Source organism: Malaclemys terrapin, chromosome 12 (genome assembly GCF_027887155.1).
Source record: "Malaclemys terrapin pileata isolate rMalTer1 chromosome 12, rMalTer1.hap1, whole genome shotgun sequence".
In the NCBI taxonomy this organism is placed as follows: Eukaryota; Metazoa; Chordata; order Testudines; family Emydidae; genus Malaclemys; species Malaclemys terrapin.
In genome coordinates, this window is record NC_071516.1 from 43,451,887 (window position 1) to 43,472,400 (window position 20,514).

Consider the following 20,514-nt stretch of genomic DNA (forward strand, 5'->3'; position numbering starts at 1 on the left):
ACACTGAGCAGGGGTGGCAGAGCCTTCCCAAAGTGGGGGAACCGGGGGCCCCCAACCCCTCTGTGGCTTCACTTCTCCTCTCCTCTTCCCTATGAGGCCCTGTCCCCCGGCCGAGACAGCAGTATGAGCCCAGCCCAGGCAGCTCTGGGGAACCACGGATCCTCCACCTGTCCAGGGTGGGGGTAGCCTGAGAGCAGCTCCCAGCCCATGTCCCCTTTCTCCCAGGCCCCTCGCGCCGGGCAGGTGGAGGGTCCGCAGGTCCTCACAGCTGCCTGGGAAACTCTTACCCCAACCCAGCTTCAGCCGGGGGGTGGGGCCTAGAAGCCGAAGCCCAGCCATGGTAAGAGATGTGTGGGCAGCTGTGTGGAGCTGCAGATCCTCCACTTGCCCTGGGTGGGGAGTCCAGGGGGTGGGGTCTGCAGCTCCCTACAGCTGCCCGGACTCCCCAACTGGGCTCCAGCTGCCAGCCTGTCCAGGGGAGAGGGGCAGGAACTTGGGAGGAAGAGGTGGGGGGGGGGGGCATGGCAAAAAGTCTGAAGGCCATGGCTCCCTGTCCCCCCCGCCCATTCCAGTGCCCCTGACACTGAGAGTTTTGTCAGCATAGCTTTGCTGGTTAGGGGTGTGAGTTTTTAAGTGTATACCTGATCTTAGAGAAAATGTGATAAAATATGCTTTGAAAACATTCTTTTAGCCTGGAGCACCCTGGCCATAAATGAAAATTGTAACCCCCCTTTCCTCCCAAATGAAGAGATTTAGGAAGGTTTGCCTACATAATAATTCACTGCCACATTGATTTGTGGCCAAACATTTTCAAAATTGGATGATTCAGGCTAAAAATAATAATTAGGCTGGGATTTTCAATGGAGCCAAAGGGAATTAGACACCTGACGTCAATGGAGTTTGGACATCTAATTTCTATAATCTCCTTTCAAAATGCCAGACGTAGTTCATCTGTGGCACTGCCACAGATCTCAAAGGTGTGTGTGTGTGTGTGTGTGTGTGTGTGTGTGTGTGTATTTCACTGCTGGCCCCTGCTGGAAAGATTGAGATCTACTCAGGACTTATATGTGTGACTGCTGCCCCCTGATGGAAGGAATGTGTGTGTATATTTGTTTTGTGTCTTTTGCTGCTGCCCCCTGCCGGAGTGTTTGGGCTCTGCTTCGTGTGTATGTGTGCAGGGGTATTTAGCTCTTGTCCCCCATTGAAATCCTCAGCAGCGAGCCTTAGAGCCTGGATCTAAGGAATTGGGCTCCTGCTATAGCCCCGAAAACAACTGCGGAGACATTTGGGCTGAGGATCTGAAGCCCATCCCCTTCCCAGGCTTCAGAGCCCGAGCTCCAGCCTGACATGCTGTTTGTAGGGCCGTAGCATGAGCCCTGTGAGCCCAGGTCTGCAGACCCAGGCTCTGAGACTGGCTGTTAAAACGCAGTGCAAGTGTACTCTCCTTGGCCAGTGCTGCAGACTAGTGTGCCAACAGGACTGTGTGCATGCACACCCAGGCCTGGAATACTGGGGCGGGCGGAGCTGCAAGTCACAGCTCTGGTGCATTGAGAGAGCTCTGTGTGGGGAAGGGAGTGAGAGGGGCAGGGCTAAATTTGACTATTTGTCAGCGTTGTGTTTGGGGCAGGTCAGCCAGGAAAGAGGGGGTTGTAACTCATTATTATGATTATTGGCAGTGCTGGGAAGTGGCTTGGGGCCAGGAATAGTAGGGGTATTACATGACTGGACTGAGGCACATCAGCACAGCTGTGGAGGGAACCAAGGACTGGGAAAGCAGAGGGCTGTGTGTCAGAACTGAGGGGCACTGGTAGAGCTGGGGTGTGTGGGCAGGACAGCAAAGCCTGTCACAATCCAGGTACGTTGGCTGATCTGTCACTGAGGCCTAGGCACCTGGAATTGCCTTTCACTCACTGCACCTGGGCCCTTCTGCCTCGCCTAACCCAGTAGGAATCTCCGGTTTGTTTACATGTCAGTTTCACTGCACTCCACACACCCGCCCACTACATCCACTAGCTAGGTGAGATTCTGGTGGAATTTGTGAATGAAGGGATCACCCTTCACAGGAGCTGGCCGAACTGGCTTGACCCCTTTCACTTTACACATCAGGAGCCTACTTGCATAGGAACAAACCCTCCCCTTCCTTTGTCTAACATTAATCAATGCCTCTGACTTTCCTTGCTAATCACCCCCAATGGGACTGTTGCCGTGACCTGCATTTTCCAACAGCGTTTCCATTCTAATGGCCTCCATGGGACCCATTAAAATGACGAGTAACTTTGTTTCTGGCACTGGCCCTTAATTCCTTGAGAGGTTTGTCAGATCTCCAGACAGTGCCCAGATCTCAGCTGAGCAAAACATTTCTCAGAGTGCTGATTAAGACATGAGGAGTTATAACAACCTGTATGTCCTCCTGTAAATCCCTATAGAGCTGCTGCCTAGTTGGAGAGATTTCTCTTTAGTAGCTGTGTTGCTAGCGGGGACGATTTTAACGAGCACATAATGAAGCAGGGCTTTTTAACTGATTATTATTTTTATCCTAAGCAAGAGTCAATGAAATTAACATGTTTCAGATGACACTGCTCTGGGTTCCTTCATGCTGGAGATCTGTCACTGCAGATCTGCAATCAGACCTATAGAAACAGCTGCATCCTTAAGGTCAAGCACTTTACACACTAGGGACAGACTGTTCATTGCCACTTGTCTGGTCAGCTACCAGTGACTGAAATAACTCCTGTTACAGTCTATCCCCTTGCCACTGATACCCTTAGCAGAGTGTCACAGTCATACTGCAAGCCCCTTGTCAGCTTCAATTCCCACCTGCTTTGCCTGTGAAATTAGCTGCACACAGAGTCAGAATGAATATCCTTTAGTTACCAATAATCATGATAGATATTTTTTAATTACCTTTAGTGTCCATGACTAAGAAAAGTCATAGAATCATAGAAGATGAGGGTTGGAAGAGACCTCAGGAGGTCATCTAGTCCACTCCCTGCTCAAAGCAGGACAAACCCCAACTAAATCATCCTAGCCAGGGCCTTAAAAACCAATAAGGAAATGTCAGCAGCCCCTGATCACTGAAGTCCATTTCCCACAGGGATGGGCCAATTAGCAGTAGATAGATAGAAGCAGGTGAATGTAAACACCAAGTGGACAGAGAGATGATTAGACAGATGAACGGATGACATCGCAGATTGACAGAAGTGTAGATGGGCAATTAGAAATACACGTGGATAGATAATTGGATGGGCAAAGCGCAGGGGGAGGAAAAATGGACAGACATCTTGATGGACAGATAGGTAACAGGATGGATAATTAAGTGGATGTTTAGATTGACAGATGATTGGACAGAGAGCAGTGAAAATACAAGCTCTTGCTCTCGCTCGCTCACAAACACACACACAACGGATTGTCCCATCCAGCAATGTGCTTCAAAACTGATCAAAGGAGGTCATTTCTCTAGGTGAGAACCAGATGACAGCACCCACACCATGAGTGTCTTCTCTTAATCTGTCTTCTCAGCCTGCCAATTGGTGTTATACATGGGTGTTGTGATTTTCATATGGCTGCAGATCCACTCATAAATAATGACTGACCTAGGCTGTGAAATTTAGCTCTGGATCCTGAGTCTCACAAAGATCATTGTGGGTGTTAATTGGTGATTTCTGTGGTAGACCTTGATGTCCAGGTAACTTCATTCATTCCCATTGCTGCTATGAATTTGATGGGTAGCATCAAGTGATGCACAGAGAGGCCTGGTCAGAGCTGTAAGATAATCACAATATCCAGCTTCTGCCACAAATATGAATTGAATGTTCATTCCTACCACACATGTACCCAGGAGGATGGACACAGACCAATGGTACACATAGACACATATAGAGTTAGACACCTCACCTCCCTATGTGCTTATGTAAACCCAATAGGCTCCCATCTGCATTTTTAGGTGCCTAAATACCTTTGCAAATCTGGCCCTAGCTCCCTTTAATTCCTTTGAAAATCCCAGGCCACGGGCTTCATCCAATGATCACTGAATTAATGGGCGTCTTTCCATTGACTTCAGTAGAATTAGGCCTCAACAGAGGTGTTAGCCAATACATACAAGTTGTGCATATCGTACACCACATCAATGGGTATTATGCACACTATTAATGTAATATGCAATATATCTTTGAGCCATTGACTCAGGGGAGCTTTTACTGATATATGTGTTGGGAAGTTATATTAACTGTATGTATTATGCTCTTCCCGTGATTCTGCTTGCCCATGTCGAGTATCCCACAACACTTCGCAAAACTGAAGCTGGCTTTGGCATTAGGAAATAGGAAGCCTGTCAAAGCCAATGGCTTTGTCCTAGATCGGGTTGGGATGAATCTCTACACCCAACTGGTTTAGCATTTATCAGTTTAATTTTTTCTGATGGACATCTGCAAACACCTGTCCTGAAGATGGAATCTCCTGCAGCCATCTTTGAAAAAAATGATGCTGCATTGAAGATATACTCCACTACTGCTACTTCGGAAAAAAATTCTTCTTCACCCTCAGCTACATTATTGTCAGCTGCTACTGTTCCTGCGTTCCCTGCTTCCCAGAAAGCTCAGCAGAAACCTATCCCGAAGACCACCCTTGGTGCCTCATGGAAGACCCGGACCACCTCCAAGAATGAAAACATTAGGAGCTGGCTGAAGAAAACCCCTGTGGATATCTCTGCAGGGAGACCTGGCACCAGAAGGACAGCTCTTCGGGACCTCACATCTAGGAGCAAGAATATCTTAACATCTCTTCAGGAGGGAGACCCCTGGAGAACCCTGCCCGCTTCCCAGGACCAGGATGCTGAACGCTGCCCTGCTGCTCCAGAGAAGGCTGCCATGTGAGGAGCCCCCCCGACGACCCAGGACCAGGATACTGATCACCGCCCCGCCGGGAATGATGCCACCAGAGGAGCCCCCCCGACGACCCAGGACCAGGATGCTGATCGCTGCCCCGCTGCTCCAGAGAGGGATGCTCCAGAAGGAACCACCTCCTCAACCCCAGACCCCGAAACTACTTACCACCCGCCTGTCCGGAGGAGGGCCCCTCAAAGGGGAATGCACTTCAGAGCCCAAGATCTCGATGCTGCATGCTGTCCTTCCGGGCAAAGAGACATCGTGGCCAGTGAGTCCAGCGCCCCTGCTATCTCCCGCCCCTCCAAAAGCGACTTCACCTCCTCAAGCTTCTCTACCAGACCCAGAGGAATCACCTGGCGAGTTTTCAGGCACAACAGAAGTCCGCCCCACAGAGGATGAGGCAGGGGAAGAAGACCGCATCTACCTCCAGTACCCGCTCCCTACAGGTCTCCTCCTCGGCCCATTCTGCCTCCCCGTCCATGGAGTCCAGACCCTTGGGGCCTTCAGCAAACACGTTCGTAAGACCTACAAAAAACTGATTGCTTTCCGGTGTAGCCGCTGTGATCTCCCCTTCAAGATCCAAAAGAAATGTAAGTTTCATCAAGCCACATGCAAGAGACCCCTCACGACCGCAAAGGTGAATCCCACTGACATCCTGTGGGTTCCAACCCTGACCCCCACCAATGGTCTGGCTTCAGCACCCCAGCCAGCATCCCCAGAGTCACAGCAGGTAAGTGGGGACCAACCGCCAACTGACGGAAGCGTAACCCCCGCCTCAAGGACTGATGATGCCACCAAAAGGACCAGTCCCATCTCCAGAATCCCCACGCTGGACCCTGCTGTGAGGGGGACCACCGCCACCTCGCAAGTCAGCAACCTCACCAGACACCTCAGCGACTTCATAAAAACATTCTGGTACAACACAGATACGAGATGGTGCAATGCTCCCCCTCAGATAACCTCATGCCGCCCTGCCGTAGGAGCAACTACCAGCGACCCCCAGGCTGCATGACAAGATGCAGTGAACAGAGGAGCCTCCCGCAGCCCCCAGATCCCACGCCCAGACCCCACCCCCAGGAGACCCAACATCTCCTCCAAGGTTACTCAACGAACCTCTCACCACCAAAAATCCCATGCCCCACCGAGGACCCCCCAGCCAGATGCCGCCCGCAGAAGAACCAGAACCATCCCCAGTGCTTCCAAACACGACCACGCCCCGACAAAGCCCAGCACCTGTGCTTCCAGAATCCCACTCCCTCTCGGAAGATCCAGCGCTGCCTCAGAGACACCAAGAGCTGCCCTCCGCACCGCACCAGGACCCCCGCCTCAAGACCCACCTGAACACTGCTCCCCAGCCCAAGGGACAACAAGGCCACAGACCGTCCCTGCAGCACTTGAACCCGTGGAGACAACGCAGCAGGAGGAGCGACAGCTGCGAGCGAGGGTCGCCACGCTGTGGCAATCCACCTGGATGGAGGAGCTGGGAAAGGCTGAGGACTTCAAGAACTTCGACACTCTGATGGACAGACTGACTGCAGAACTGTCTGCGGAAATTACAGCCAGAAGGAAGGAACCCCAGGAGGCCACGTGGACCACTCGCAGATTCCCTGCGCCGAGCCATAACAACACCGCCAGAGAAGGCAGGAGAGGGGACGTCAGCCACCACTATGATCCAGCGGCTGCATCCCATATTCAGAAACTATACAGGATGAACCGGACAAAAGCCATGAGGGAGATCCTCGATGGGACCTCCTCCTACTGTGCCATCCAGCCCGAGAGACTCTACTCCTACTTCAAGGACGTGTCTGATCACGAGGCCCAGACCAACTTGCGACGCCCAGAGTGCCTTCCCCCACTACCCCGGATCGACCTCACAGAGGACCTGGAGCGAGATTTTTCCCCGCAGGAGGTGCAGGCGAGGCTGACGAGGACCAAAAATACCACCCCTGAAAAAGATGGCATCCGCTACCCCATGCTGAAGAAGCGAGACCCTGGCTGCTTGGTGCTCGCTGCCATCTTCAACAAATGCAAGCAGTTCGATCACGTTCCCCACTCCTGGAAAAAGTCCATGACTGTGCTCATCCACAAAAATGGTGAACAAGACGACCCCAGCAACTGGAGGCCCATCTCCCTCTGCTCCACCATCTACAAGCTGTATGCCAGCTGCTTCGCGGCAAGGATCACAGACTGGTCAGTGTGCGGGGGTGCTGTCAGCTCAGTGAAGAAGGGTTTCATGTCCTGCGAGGGATGCTACGAGCACAACGTCCTCCTTCAGACGGCCATCCAGGAGGCCAGGAGGTCCAAGAGGCAGTGCGCAGTAGCATGGCTTGACCTGACCAACGCCTTTGGGTCCATACCCCACCATCACATCTTTGCCACCCTGGGAGAGTTTGGAATGCCAGAAACCTTCATCCAGATCCTCTAGGACCTCTACAAGGACTGCACCACCACCATCTGCACCACGGACGGAGAGACGGATGCCATTCCTATCCGCCGCGGTGTGAAACAAGGATGCCCCCTTAGCCCCATCATCTTTAACCTGGCCATGGAACCGCTCATCCGAGCCATCTCCAGTGGCCCAACTGGCTTTGACCTGCACGTCAAGAAAATCAGCATTCTGGCCTACGCGGACGATCTGGTCCTGACCGTGGACGACCCAGAGAGCCTCCAAGGTATGCTAGATGCCACCAGCCGAGCTACTGACTGGATGGGGCTCTGCTTCAATGCAAAGAAATGCACAACTCTGCACATTGATGGCAGCAAAAGGGACTCAGTGCAGGCAACGGGGTTCCGGATCCAGGGTGAGCCCGTCTTTCCCCTTGGCAGAGGGGCAGGCATACCAGCACCTGGGCACACCAACAGGTTTCTCTGTCTGGCAGACACCCAAGGACACCATCCAGGAGATCTTGCAGGACGCTTCCAAGATTGATGCCTCCCTACTGGCACCGTGGCAGAAGATAAACGCCCTGAACACCTTCCTGATCCCACGCATCTCGTTCACCCTAAGAGGATCCGCTGTGGCGAAGATGCCCCTCAACAAGGCAGACAAGATCATCTGGAAGCTGGTGAAGAAGAGGATTTTCCTTCCCCAGAGAGCCAGCAACGAGCTGGTCTACATCACCCACAGGCACAGCGGCGCCAACGTCCCCCGCATGGGTGACCTGTGTGATGTCGCGGTGATCACCCATGCCTTCCGCCTGCTGACATGTCCCGACGCCACGATAAGGAACATCGCGGCGAACACCCTGCATGATGTGACAGAGAAGCGGATCAGCAGAGCTCCCTCCAACCAAGACATTGCCACCTTCCTGTGTGGCTCCCTGGATGGGGAATTTGGGCGGGACGGGTGCGACATTGCTTCACTGTGGTCCCACACTCGCAAAGCCACATGTCGCCTGGGGAAGCACATCGGTTGCCGCTAGGAGTGGTGCGAGGAGCTCCAGGAGCTGGGAGTCCGGGTGCCACACATCAGGTCTGACGACAACACCATCGTCACCCCGAGCACCAGGGGCTTGCTGGAGAGGACTCTGAAGGCCGCCATCCACTCGCTGTACGTGGAAACCCTGAAGCGTAAACCGGACCAGGGTAAAGCCTTTGAGTTGACCAGCAATTGGGACGCCAGCAACCACTTCCTCGCCGGGGGTGGCTTCACCCGTTTTGCTGACTGGCGGTTCATCCACCGTGCCCGGCTCAACTGCGTCCCGCTCAACGGAGCCGTCCATCACGGGAACTGAGACAAGCATTGCAGGAAGTGCGGCTACTCCAATGAGACCCTGCCCCACATCCTGTGCAGCTGCAAACCCCACTCCAGAGCCTGGCAGCTGTGCCACAACGCCATCCAGAACCACCTGGTGAAAGCCATCGCACCACGCCTGGGGGAGATCTCTGTGAACTGCACCATCCCCGGTACCAACAGCCAGCTATGACCTGACATGGTCGTCACCGACGAGGCCGAGAAAAAGATCATCCTCGTCGACGTCACGGTCTCCTTTGAGAACAGGACCCCGGCATTTCGTGAAGTCCGAGCTCGTAAGCTGGAAAAGTAGCTCCCTGGCTGACACCCTGAGAGTGAAGGGCTACGAGGTGCAGATGGATGCTTTGATTGTTGGAGCCCTGGGCGCCTGGAACCCCTGCAATGAGTGTGTGCTGCGGACCTGTGGGATCGGTTGATGCTACGCATGTCTCATGGTCTCAGACACCATCCGATGGTCCAGGGACATCTACATCGAGCACATCACCGGTCACCAACAGTATCAGGAAGCGTGAGCCAGAGTGACATCGTTCTCCCACTACGAGAAAGGGACCAAGTGACCTTCTCCGTTGGATCATATGAACTGGAACCATAAACTCCCTGAACATTAAATCTCACCAAATGAGGGTCAATCCATCCTCACCATCATATCCACTCATTATACTCCACACCCGAACATAGCCACTCTATGAACTTCATACCCTCATATCTCAATGTCTGTACTTTGACCCATCAACCTTTTACCCCCAATCGGGGATATTGCAGATTATGTATTCCTCATGCCACCTGATCTTAAACCAAACTTTGCACCCTCGATAATCTGTATGTTATTCCCTGATAACTAGAAACTTCTATGCTCAAACTCTGTTCACTATTTCTTTTTAACATCATCTTAATAAATTTTTTAAATCCAAAAGAGAGACTAGAAAAGTACAGAACAAAGCAGCAAGTTTAGAGACAGTTACAAACCAGTGGGATGGATTTTAGTGTTGAATAAAGAGCTTTGCAACTTGAATAATTGTACTATAAATACTGCCAGCGGAAATGCATCTCTTTGAAGCACACCTTCTGTGTAAGGTGAACACGCTGCAAGAATATGCTTCCAGGAATGAGGGTGTATCTCTTTTTTGTATTGTACTGCTTTGACTTTAGACAATACATTTAGCTCTGATTGATTATTTGGTCTCTTGAACATTTTTAGGACCAAGCCATGTGTGTAGTCAAACAATCGGCTACAACTCTGAGTCAGTAGACATGTGATGTCATGAACATTTAAAGCTACCTATTCCAACTATAGGTAGGGTGAATGGCTGACAGTGAGTCAAACCGGAGTTGATTCTTAGCTCTGTCATTGAACCAGCTTGTGTCTCAGTGCACACATGTTGCAGATGAGGGAAAATAACATTTGCTCCCTCCACCGGGAGATTTGTTGCATAAGTCAGATTTTCAAGATAATTGAAGGGGTTTGGTGCCCAAATCCCATTGACAGTCAATGGGATTTGGCTGCATAACTCTTTTATGTCCCTTTCCTAGGGTGACCAGATTGCCTCGTATTGAAGTTAGGCTCACTGGCCTCTATTTGCCGGGATTGCCACTGGAGCCTTTTTTAAAAAAATGATCTCACCTTAGCTACCCTCTAGCATCCCATATGGAAGCTGATTTAAGTGACAGGTTACATATCACAGTTAGTAGTTCTGCAATTTCAAATTTGAGTTCCTTCACAACTCTTGGGTGAATCTCATCCGGTCCTGGTGACTTATTACTGTCTAATTTAACAATTTGTTCCAAAACTTCCTCTGTTGACAGCTCAACCTGGGACAATTCCTCAGATCTCTCACTGAAAAAGAATAGCTCAGGAGTGGAAATCTCCCTCACATCCTCTGCAGTGAAGACTAAAGCAAAGAATACTTTTGTTAAGAGTAACAAGAAGGGTTTCTTCAGGTATGTTAGCAACAAGAAGAAAGTCAAGGAAAGTGTGGGCCCCTTACTGAATGAGGGAGGAAACCTAGTCACAGAGGATGTGGAAAAAGCTAATGTAATGTTTTTTTTTGTTTGGTTGGTTGGGGTTTTTTTGCCTCAGTCTTCACGAACAAGGTCAGCTCCCAGGCTGCTGCAGATACACTGGACGGGTAGGGATAGGATACAGAGGGACCTAGACAAATTAGAGGATTGGGCCAAAAGAAACCTGATGAGGTTCACCAAGGACAAGTGCAGAGTCCTGCACTTAGGATGGAAGAATCCCATGCACTGCTACAGACTAGGGACCGAGTGGCTAGGCAGCAGTTCTGCAGAAAAGGACCTAGGGGTTACAGTGGACGAGAAGTTGGATATGAGTCGACAGTGTGCCCTTGTTGCCAAGAAGGCCAATGGCATTTTGGGCTGTATAAGTAGGGGCATTGCCAGCAGATTGAGGGACGTGATCATTCCCCTCTATTCGACATTGGTGAGGCCTCATCTGGAGTACTGTGTCCAGTTTTGGGCCCCACACTACAAGAAGGATGTGGAAAAATTGGAAAGAGTCCAGCTGAGGGCAACAAAAATTATTAGGGGACTGGATTATGAGGAGAGGCTGAAGGAACTGGGATTGTTTAGTCTGCAGAAGAGAAAAAATGAGGGGAGATTTGATAGCTGCTTTCAACTATCTGAAAGGGGGTTCCAAAGAGGATGGATCTAGACTGTTCTCAGTGGTAACAGATGACAGAACAAGGAGTAATGGTCTCAAGTTGCAGTGTGGGAGGTTTAGCTTGGATATTAGGAAAAACTTTTTACTAGGAGAGTGGTGAAGCACTGGAATAGGTTACCAAGGGAGGTGGTGGAATCTCCTTCCTTAGAGATTTTTAAGGTCAGGCTTGACAAAGCCCTGGCTGGGATGATTTAGTTGGGGATTGGTTTTGCTTTGAGCAGGGGATTGGACTAGATGACCTCCTGATGTCCCTTCCAACCCTGATATTCTATTATTCTAATTCATTTAGTTTCTCTACAGTGGCTTTGTCTTCCTTGGGTTCTCCTTTAGCACCTTGATTGTCCAGTGACCCCACTGATTGTTTGGCAGCCTTCCTGCTTCTGATGTACTTAAAAAAAATGCTGTTGGTTTTTGAGTCTTTTACTAGCTGCTCTTCAAATTCTTTTTTGACCTACCTAATTAAACTTTTACATCTTCATTTGCCAGAGTTCATGCTCCTTTTTATTTTCCTCAGCAGGATTTAACTCCCAATGTTTAAAAGATGACTTTTTGCTTCTAATTTCTTCTTTTACTTTGTTTAGCTATGGGGCACTTTTTTTGGTCCTCGTACTATGTTTTTTTTTTTTATTTTATTTTTTATTTTGGTGTATGCATTCAATTTGAGCTTGTAATATTATATTAGCCTTACCCTGCTCTGCTGTGAAAACCCCCACTCCTGGGCTGTTCACACACAGCCTCTGGCATGTAAGCTGCTCCTTGGATTGTGCAACTGAATGACACTAGCCAATATCTCCGGTCCCAGACACAACCCTAGGAACCTCCATCTTGCCGTGTCCAGTTTTCCCACTGGACGCTGCAAGCTTATATGAGTTCATCGATTTGACAAAGAAATTGATATGCACCAAGCTTGTTATTCTAAGGGGAGTTTCTGACACACTTCAAACCAAACACACTGCTTCAGGTAGAACAAACAAACAAATTTATTAACTACAAAGATAGATTTTAAGTGATTATAAGTCAAAGCACAACAAGTTATATTTGGTCAAATGAAATAAAAGCAAAACATATTCTAAGCTGATCTTAACACTTTCAGTGCCCTTACAAACTCAGATGCTTCTAACCAAAGACTGGCTGGTTGCTCTTCAATCAGGCTCTACCTTTTGATCAGTGCTTCAGTCGCTTGGTGGTGATTTCTGTAGATGGAAGTGGAAGTGAGAGAGCATGGCAAATGTCTCTCCCTTTTATCATGTTCTTTCTTCCCTCTTGGCTTTGCTGCCCCACCTTCAGAGTCAGGTGAACATTACCTCACCATAGTCCCAAACTGACCAAGGGAAGGCGGGTGACTCACTCGAGTCCAACAGATCCTTTGTTGTTGTTGCCTAGGCCAGTGTCCTTTGTTCCTGTGAGGCTGGGCTGGGTTTGTCCCATACATGCCCTGATGAGGTGTGAACTGCCCTGCTGCTCTTGGAGAGTTTTTGCCTGGGCTTGTTTTAAGCCATGAGGACACATTTTCAGCCTCATAATGAAATTACAACCTATAACATAACATTATTATAACAACAATTAGTATGTCATTACTTTAACAACAATGGTCAGTGCATCATGAGCCGTCCGAAGACACCTGAAATGACAAACTTTGCATTGGATACCACACAATCATGATGAACATGGGGTGCATGGTGTTCCCACGATGTACAGAACGTGACACTGACATTTCTATGATTCTATGATTTAGGGTCCATATTTGAAAATGAAATACTTTTGCCACCAGAAAATTGAGATTTTTGTCAGATTTAATGTTTTCCTGTGGAAAATGTTGAGTTAAACAAAAACACATTTTCTGCTGTAATAGCTTTTTGTGTGCGGGAAAAATAGCTAGGTCTTCTTGGCTACCCCTTTGGCCTCCTGTTGAATCCAGGCAGGGCATAACCTGAAGGTCTTTCCTCAACCCTCATCTTCTAAAGACAGATCCCAGAACCTCCAATTCCATAGTCTCCAGCAGGTAGTCACATAACATTTGGTTAGCTTGCTCAAACTTCATCATGTGCCTTATCTGGAGACTACAACTCCCAGCAATCTCTAGGGTTAAAGGGCTACATCTGTGACACACAAATGTGCTTACCTTGCTACACAAGAGGCCTACTTCTGTGTTACCTCCTGCTAGGCATTGGGGTTAAAATACTGAAAAGCACCAAAGGAATTTTGGTGCTTAAGTCTTATTTCAAAGGTTTCTTAGGGCCAGATCTTTAAAGGTATTTAGGCACCTGGTGGGATTTTCAAAAGCACCTGGTTTCAATGGGTATAATATGCCTAGATGCCTTTGGAACACCCTCTAGTACCTAAATCACTTTAAAAATCTTACCCTTGCTAGATATTCAAAGCTATTTAGGCTTTGAAAATTGCAGGTAGATATCTTGAGGGATTCAAAAAAGCACTTAAGCAGGTTAAACACCTAACTCCTACTGATTTCAGTGGGGTTAGGCACCTAAATACCTTTAAAAATCTGGCCTTTAGACACTTGTCCACATTTTACTGTCTGTTTCAGAGACACGGCTCCAAGGCACAATTCTTCCCTGACTCACTAGACATGGTGCAGCTTAATTTCCTCTGTTACAGGAGTGCTATATATCTGTATATATTGAAATGGAGAATAGATTAGGTGCCTGTACATGGTGTCACGTATATGAAGCATATTTCCCTGGTTTTGTAGGACCAATCAAATTCATTGTTGGGGCTTCCTCTGTCCAGTTCTTTGTTTGTGTCAAGAAAGTGGAAAGGGTCAAATGTTGGCATTTGCCATTACTTTACAGCTGGGGAAAATGAGGATGGGGGGGTCTTAAGTAACACTCCAAAGCTCCCAATGTTAAGCAAGTGTTTGGCAAAGACAGAACTAGAACGCTGGTCTTCAGGCTACCAGTACTGTGCTTTCACCAGGTGACCAGCTTGACTCAGCAGAGTCCATTGCACATTCTAGGGAAGTCTGTGAAATTCTGTTGAGATCAAATACCCCAGTGTGCGAGGGGGGTGGGGGCAGAGTACAAAACCAACCCCCTCATGCAGCCAGTGTGAGTTGCAGCTCATTAGCAAGGTAGGTAGGGGTAAAACCAGTTGGTTGGTGATGGAAAGAGAATCCCACCAATCTCAAAATCTATAGCATTTGCCTGAGTCTTTTGGTTTTGAAGAGACAGATTCTCATTTATATTAACAACACTTCACACCACTCTGGCAGTAGAATGGGAGCTTAAAACTGAGTGAATCATACATGTCACACCCATTTTAAAGCCCTTTATAGTGCTACAGTGGTGGAGAATGGTCTTGATTTAAATATGAACCAGGTGTGAAATATTCCTATATTTGATATATATTTAGCTTGGGGAGAGGGAGGAAAGGAAGATATATCACCCTCTGATGCACCATTTTCCAGCAGGCATGCTATTGTGTGTCATCCAGAGAAAAAAAGATTGTGAAAGAAAGGAGTTTGTGTTGACAGGCTCTACTGGAAGACATGGTAAGTTAGAACTACAAAAGTACCTGTATTGTGAAATAGGTTAGCCATTCTTTATAATGAGCAACCTGAAAATTGCCATTCAAAAAGTTTGCTTCCTTGAGGAGTCAACACACCTTTACTGAAAGTATCAGTGTATCTCTTTCCTTTTTTAAACGTAGTATAAAATCTAGGATGAATAAAAGGAAATAGTAATTTTTTGGTAAATTTTATCACTTATAGTGCCAATTGGTAAATTATTGTTTTACTTCAAAAAATTTACAAAAATTAAAATATTTTCATTTTTACCCATTTTTCTTGTATTTTGTCTCGGTTTTTCTCAAAGAAAACCACAAACCAAAAAGTTTTCAGTTAACCAAAAGTTAAACACGTTCTTTAGTTGCCAGAAATGTCTTGTTTTCATGAAAATCCCCCAAACATTTTATTTGTTTATTTACTTGCAAAAATCTGTTTAATCAAAAAGACAATATTCATTGAAAAAAGGTGTTGACGGAAATTTTGCTAGCAGCTGTAATACATTTAACCTGTGGAATTTATTGGTATAGTAACTTTACTGAGGCAAATATAAAAGGATAGGTAGATGGATAGGCAGGTAGGTAGGTAGACAGACCTATTTCCAATCAGTGCCCAGAAGTGGGAATCTCAGCTCTCATGTTCTATCCTCAGTTGTCTCTGTGATTTGAACAGATCACTTCCCATCCCTGTTTTAGTTTCCGCATCTATAAAAAGGGAAAAGCCATACTCACCTAGTCACACCATTCACTCCATAAAGCAGGTCTCTAGTGTGAAAGGCTTGTGAGGATTAATAGCCATGCTTTGCAGATGTAAAGATCTGCAAAAGTGCTAAATATTGTTAGCTGTGCAAGAATAAATTCAAATGGAGAAGACAGGCATTACAATTAAGATTTTCAAAGAAGCATAAGGGGTTAGTGTCCTAGCTTCTATTGCACTAATTCCCTCTGACCCATTGGGAAATACTAGGCTACAATGACTATCAATAATTCTTTCTTTCTTCTAGAAACTGATGGCTGTCTCAGTTCAGGCAGGACTATCCTCTGTACAATGTGGCAGAAATACTTAGAGTTGTAGGGTGGGTTATACGTTGTTCCTTAAGCATTTGGCATTGGGCAGTGATTGGAACATGATTCCTAACTAATTAGACTATTGTTCCGGTCTAGCCCAGGTTGTAATGGTTTGACTGAAAGCAGAGTCCAGGGGAGGTGAGTGAAAGAGGAGGGTTGTTATGTTGAAAATGTGATGCAACTTTACTATATTTCTGGGAAGTTCTTTCTTTGTGGTTTGATTCCACCTGTTTGTCTGGCTTGTCTTTTACATTGTAAGCTTTTCAGAGGAGGGAAAGACTTCTGTGCTATGTTAGTGCAGTGCCCAGCACAATGGGGTCCCAACCCTAGATGGGACCTTAAGGTTCTAACAGAAGACACAAAATATTTAATAAACTTAATTTCTGTAATTACTTACACCAGCTGAGTTCTGGCACATTGATTACAATGGAGCTAAGTTGATTCATACCAGCTAATGATCTGACTGTAACTTGAAGTCTTTGAATCAAGATTTGAGGACGTCAGTAATTGAGCCTTACAGTCTATTACAGGAGTCGGTGGGTGAGGTTCTATGACCTGCAATGTGCAGCAGGTCAGACTAGATGATCACGATGGTACGTTCTGGCCTTAAAGTCTATGAGACTAGAGTTGGTTGAATTTTTGGAGATGAATAATTTATTCACAAAAATAATTATGTTTTGAGACAATCAAAACTATTCATGAATTCAGGTTGAATTCATGGAATATCTTTGGCCAAAAAAAGAAGAAAACACTGAGAAATTTCATATTGACATTTTCAAATGAACATTTTTCACTTTTCTTCTAAAGGACATTTTGTTTAGAAATTTAGCTAGATTTCTCAAAAACAATTAAACAGTGTGAAAAAAATTCCCAAAGATTAAACAAAATAAAATAAAATATTTCTGGCTGTACAAAATATTTTGTTTCACTTGTAACAATTTTTCCCCCCCAGTTTTTCATTTCAGCGAGAAAAACTGGAAAAAATACATTCTGGGTTGACCTGAAATGAATTTTTCTTTTTTAAATTTGGCATTTTAGCTACCAAAATGAAACATTGGTCATTCACTCAACTCTAGGCCAGATCAACGATTTATTACACATTTCATTAGGGGTATGTTGCTTACTGGTTAGAGCAGGGAGGGCTCATACTGTCTGGTTTCATTCTCCTCGCTGCAGTTTTAAATCTGGACAAAACATTTGGTGGCAAAAATGTCAGAGTGTCAGTGAGTTCAATGATGTCAAGGCTCTTGCAAACACTCACCTGTATAACACCAGGTGTGTGGTTTTGTTTAAAATAACCCTGGATAACTGTGGGTCTAACAGCAGCTTTACCCATCCTTCCGATATCAGTCAGTGGACAGATGCTGCATTTGCAAACATAACCAGCATTTAAAGTATATCCAAAGAAACCCTCTGATGAAATGAGATGATGAATGGCTGGAATCCCAGATGAACTAAGCAGTCCCTACTGTCACGGGAAGCAACCTCTCATCTGTACTGCTCTGCAGCTTTTAAGACCTGAGCAATTTTTATAGCTCAAGAATATCTAGACATGCACACACACAGCTACTTTGTATTGATGTCTGCTTTAACCTTGCTTCTACCTGCTACTCCTAGACGGGAGATAGCAGGGAGTAGGTCTGTTTCCAAGGACTGGGATTTTGACAGGTGCCTAATAGTGCTAGGAATTAGGGCCCCCAATATCTGTTGTTTATAGGACCTGTAGGACCTTTTATAGTTGACAATTAACCAGACTTATGTTACACCTGTCATCTTGGTTGACTTCAGTGATCGAACCAAGGACCTGCATAAGTAAAGCCATGAATGCCTATATTTTGAGTGAAAGAACCAAGGGGTTTCTAACTGGTCCTGTGACAGACTCATAAACTCTGCAGCTTGGGCACAGATAGGTATTCATAAAATGCACTAATCAGTAGATTAGTCGCACACAGACTAGTTGCTTTTGGTGAGTACTTAACTGTTCGATGCTAATCCAGGACCATGAAGATCTGTGTGCCATGAAGATCTGTTTGTAAGACAGGGATCTAGTTATATGTTATGAGATTGTCAAAATCAGGGGCCTAAAATATTTAGGCAACAGTTCCTATTGTAACTGGGTACCTATTGAGTATTGGGTGCCAAACTCCCTTAGGATCCCCATTGACAGTTCCATCCAAGGACAATAAAACACCCATAATTCTAGTGTTGGAATACTTGACAAGAATCAAGTCCTTATAAAGCCCAATTATCTAATAAAAATGAGCTCTATATGACAAAGTTTGACTACGGGTTTAACTATCTTTCTTTTATGGGTCCATTTGTTTCATCAGGTAAAACTCCCAATATTGATGAGCGAGGAAAATCACACCAGAGTGAAGGAATTCATCCTTCTGGGATTCCCTGGGTCTCAGTTTTTGCAACTGTCCCTCTTCATACTCTTTCTCGTCATGTATGTCCTGATCATCACTGGTAATGTGGCCATCATCTTCCTAGTCAGGACCCAGACATGCCTTCAAACCCCCATGTACTACTTCCTCTGCAACTTTGCCTTCCTGGAGATCTGGTTCACCACAGCCTGTGTCCCTAAGACTCTAGCCAATCTTGTGTCTCAAAGCAAATCCATCTCCTTCACCAGCTGCCTTCTGCAGATGTATTTTGTCTTCTCCTTTGGCTGTACAGAATACTTCCTCTTGGCTGTCATGGCCTATGACCGCTATCTGGCCATTTGCTACCCATTGCATTATAACACTATTATGAGCAGCACTCTCTCTGTTCAGCTGGCCCTTAGCTCTTGGGTGGGTGGTTTCCTGGTTATTTCCGTGCCAGCAGGTCTGATTGCCAGGTTGTCCTTCTGCGGTCCAAACATCATCAATCACTTCTTTTGTGACATAGCTCCCTGGATAATTCTCTCCTGCACTGACACCTACCTTGTTGAGATGGTCTGTTTCATCATGTTTGCCATCGTCATCCTAGGGTCCTGTGTGATAACCCTGGTATCCTACATTTATATCATCTCCACCATCTTGAAAATCCCCTCATCACGAGGTCGGCAAAGGGCCTTTTCCACCTGCTCTTCCCATCTCACAGTTGTGATTATATGGTTCGGATCCACCATTTTTCTACATGTTAAACCATCCATAGAAACCTCTTTGGAACTAACCAAAATAGTCACCATCTTGAACACAATTGTGACTCCATTGCTAAATCCTTTCATCTATACATTGAGAAACAAAGAGGTCAGAGAGATCTTGAAAAAGGTATTCAGCAGGGGGACTTGAAGTCATTGTAAGATGTCCTGATGGTCACTGATTGTAGCAGAAAACATGGAAAGAGACAATGTCAATCATTTTAATGATGTATTAAAGCCTTAGCAAAGTTACTAGGGTCATGTCAAACTCATGTAAAAGTATCATCAAAGAACATCACATAAAACTTCTGAGATATGTCAATTTTTATTATTAGTAGTACTATTGTCTGCATTATAATAGTGTTTAGGAACCAAAGTCATGGGCCAGTACCCCATTGTACTAGGTGCTGTACAAAGATAGAACAACAAGATGATCCTGCCCCAAACAGCTTACAATCTAAATATTTGGCAAAAGACAACAGTCTTATACTGACAGATAGATGGGGGAGAACAAAGAAGTAATTAAATGAGAAGATGATACAAAACTACTCAAGATAGTTAAGTCCAAAGCAGACTGTGAAGAGTTACAAAGGGATCTCACAAAACTTGATTACTAGGCAACAAAATGGCAGATGAAAGTCAGTGTTGATAAATGCAAAGTAATACACATTGGAAAACATAATCCCAACTATACATATAAAGTGATGGGGTCTAAATTAGCTGTTACCACTCAAGAAAGAGATCTTGGAATCACTGACTATTTCTCTGAAAACATCCACTCAATGTGAGCAGCAGCCAAAAAAGTGAACAGGATGTTGGGAATCATTAAGAAAGGGATAGATAACAAGATAGAAAATACCATATTGCCTCTGTATAAATCCACCCTATGCCCATATCTTGAATACTGTATCTAGATGTGGTTGCCCCATCTCAAAAAAGATACATGGAATTGGAAAAGGTGAAGAAAAGGGAAACAAACATAATTAAGGGTATTATAGCTTCCATAGTAGAGTAGAGATTAATAAGATTGGGACTTAAAAAATAGACGACTACATGGGGATATGATAGAGATCTATGAAATCATGACTGGTGTGGAGAAAGTAAATAAGGAAATGTTATTTACTCTTTCTCATAATACAAGAATTGGGGGTCATGAAATGAAATAAATAGGCAGCAGGTTTAAAACAAACAAAAGGAACGATTTCTTCACACAACAGAATCAACCTGTGGAATTCTTTGCCAGAGGATGTTATGAAGGCCAAGTCTATAACAAATAAATTCATGGAGGATAGGTCCATCAATGGCTATTAGCCAGGATGGGCAGGGATGCAAAACCATGCTGTATGTTCTTATGTTACTGGTAAGAATGACACACATCTCAGCACACTAGCTGCCTAACCATTGTCAAGTTGTTTTGTGTAGGCATGTTATACTAATGCCTTTAGAAACATGATAAATAAATGTCAGTGGTTTTAGTGGCATG

The 20,514-nt window shown here is 46.0% G+C and overlaps 1 protein-coding gene across 1 annotated transcript; it reads left to right on the forward strand.

The window, feature by feature from the left end:
- Positions 1-18,252: 18,252 nt before the first annotated feature.
- LOC128846871 (olfactory receptor 6F1-like) lies at positions 18,253-19,182 on the forward strand. The gene has a single exon (XM_054046125.1). The coding sequence runs from the start codon at positions 18,253-18,255 to the stop codon at positions 19,180-19,182; it is 930 nt and encodes a 309-aa protein (XP_053902100.1).
- The last annotated feature ends 1,332 nt before the right edge of the window (positions 19,183-20,514 follow it).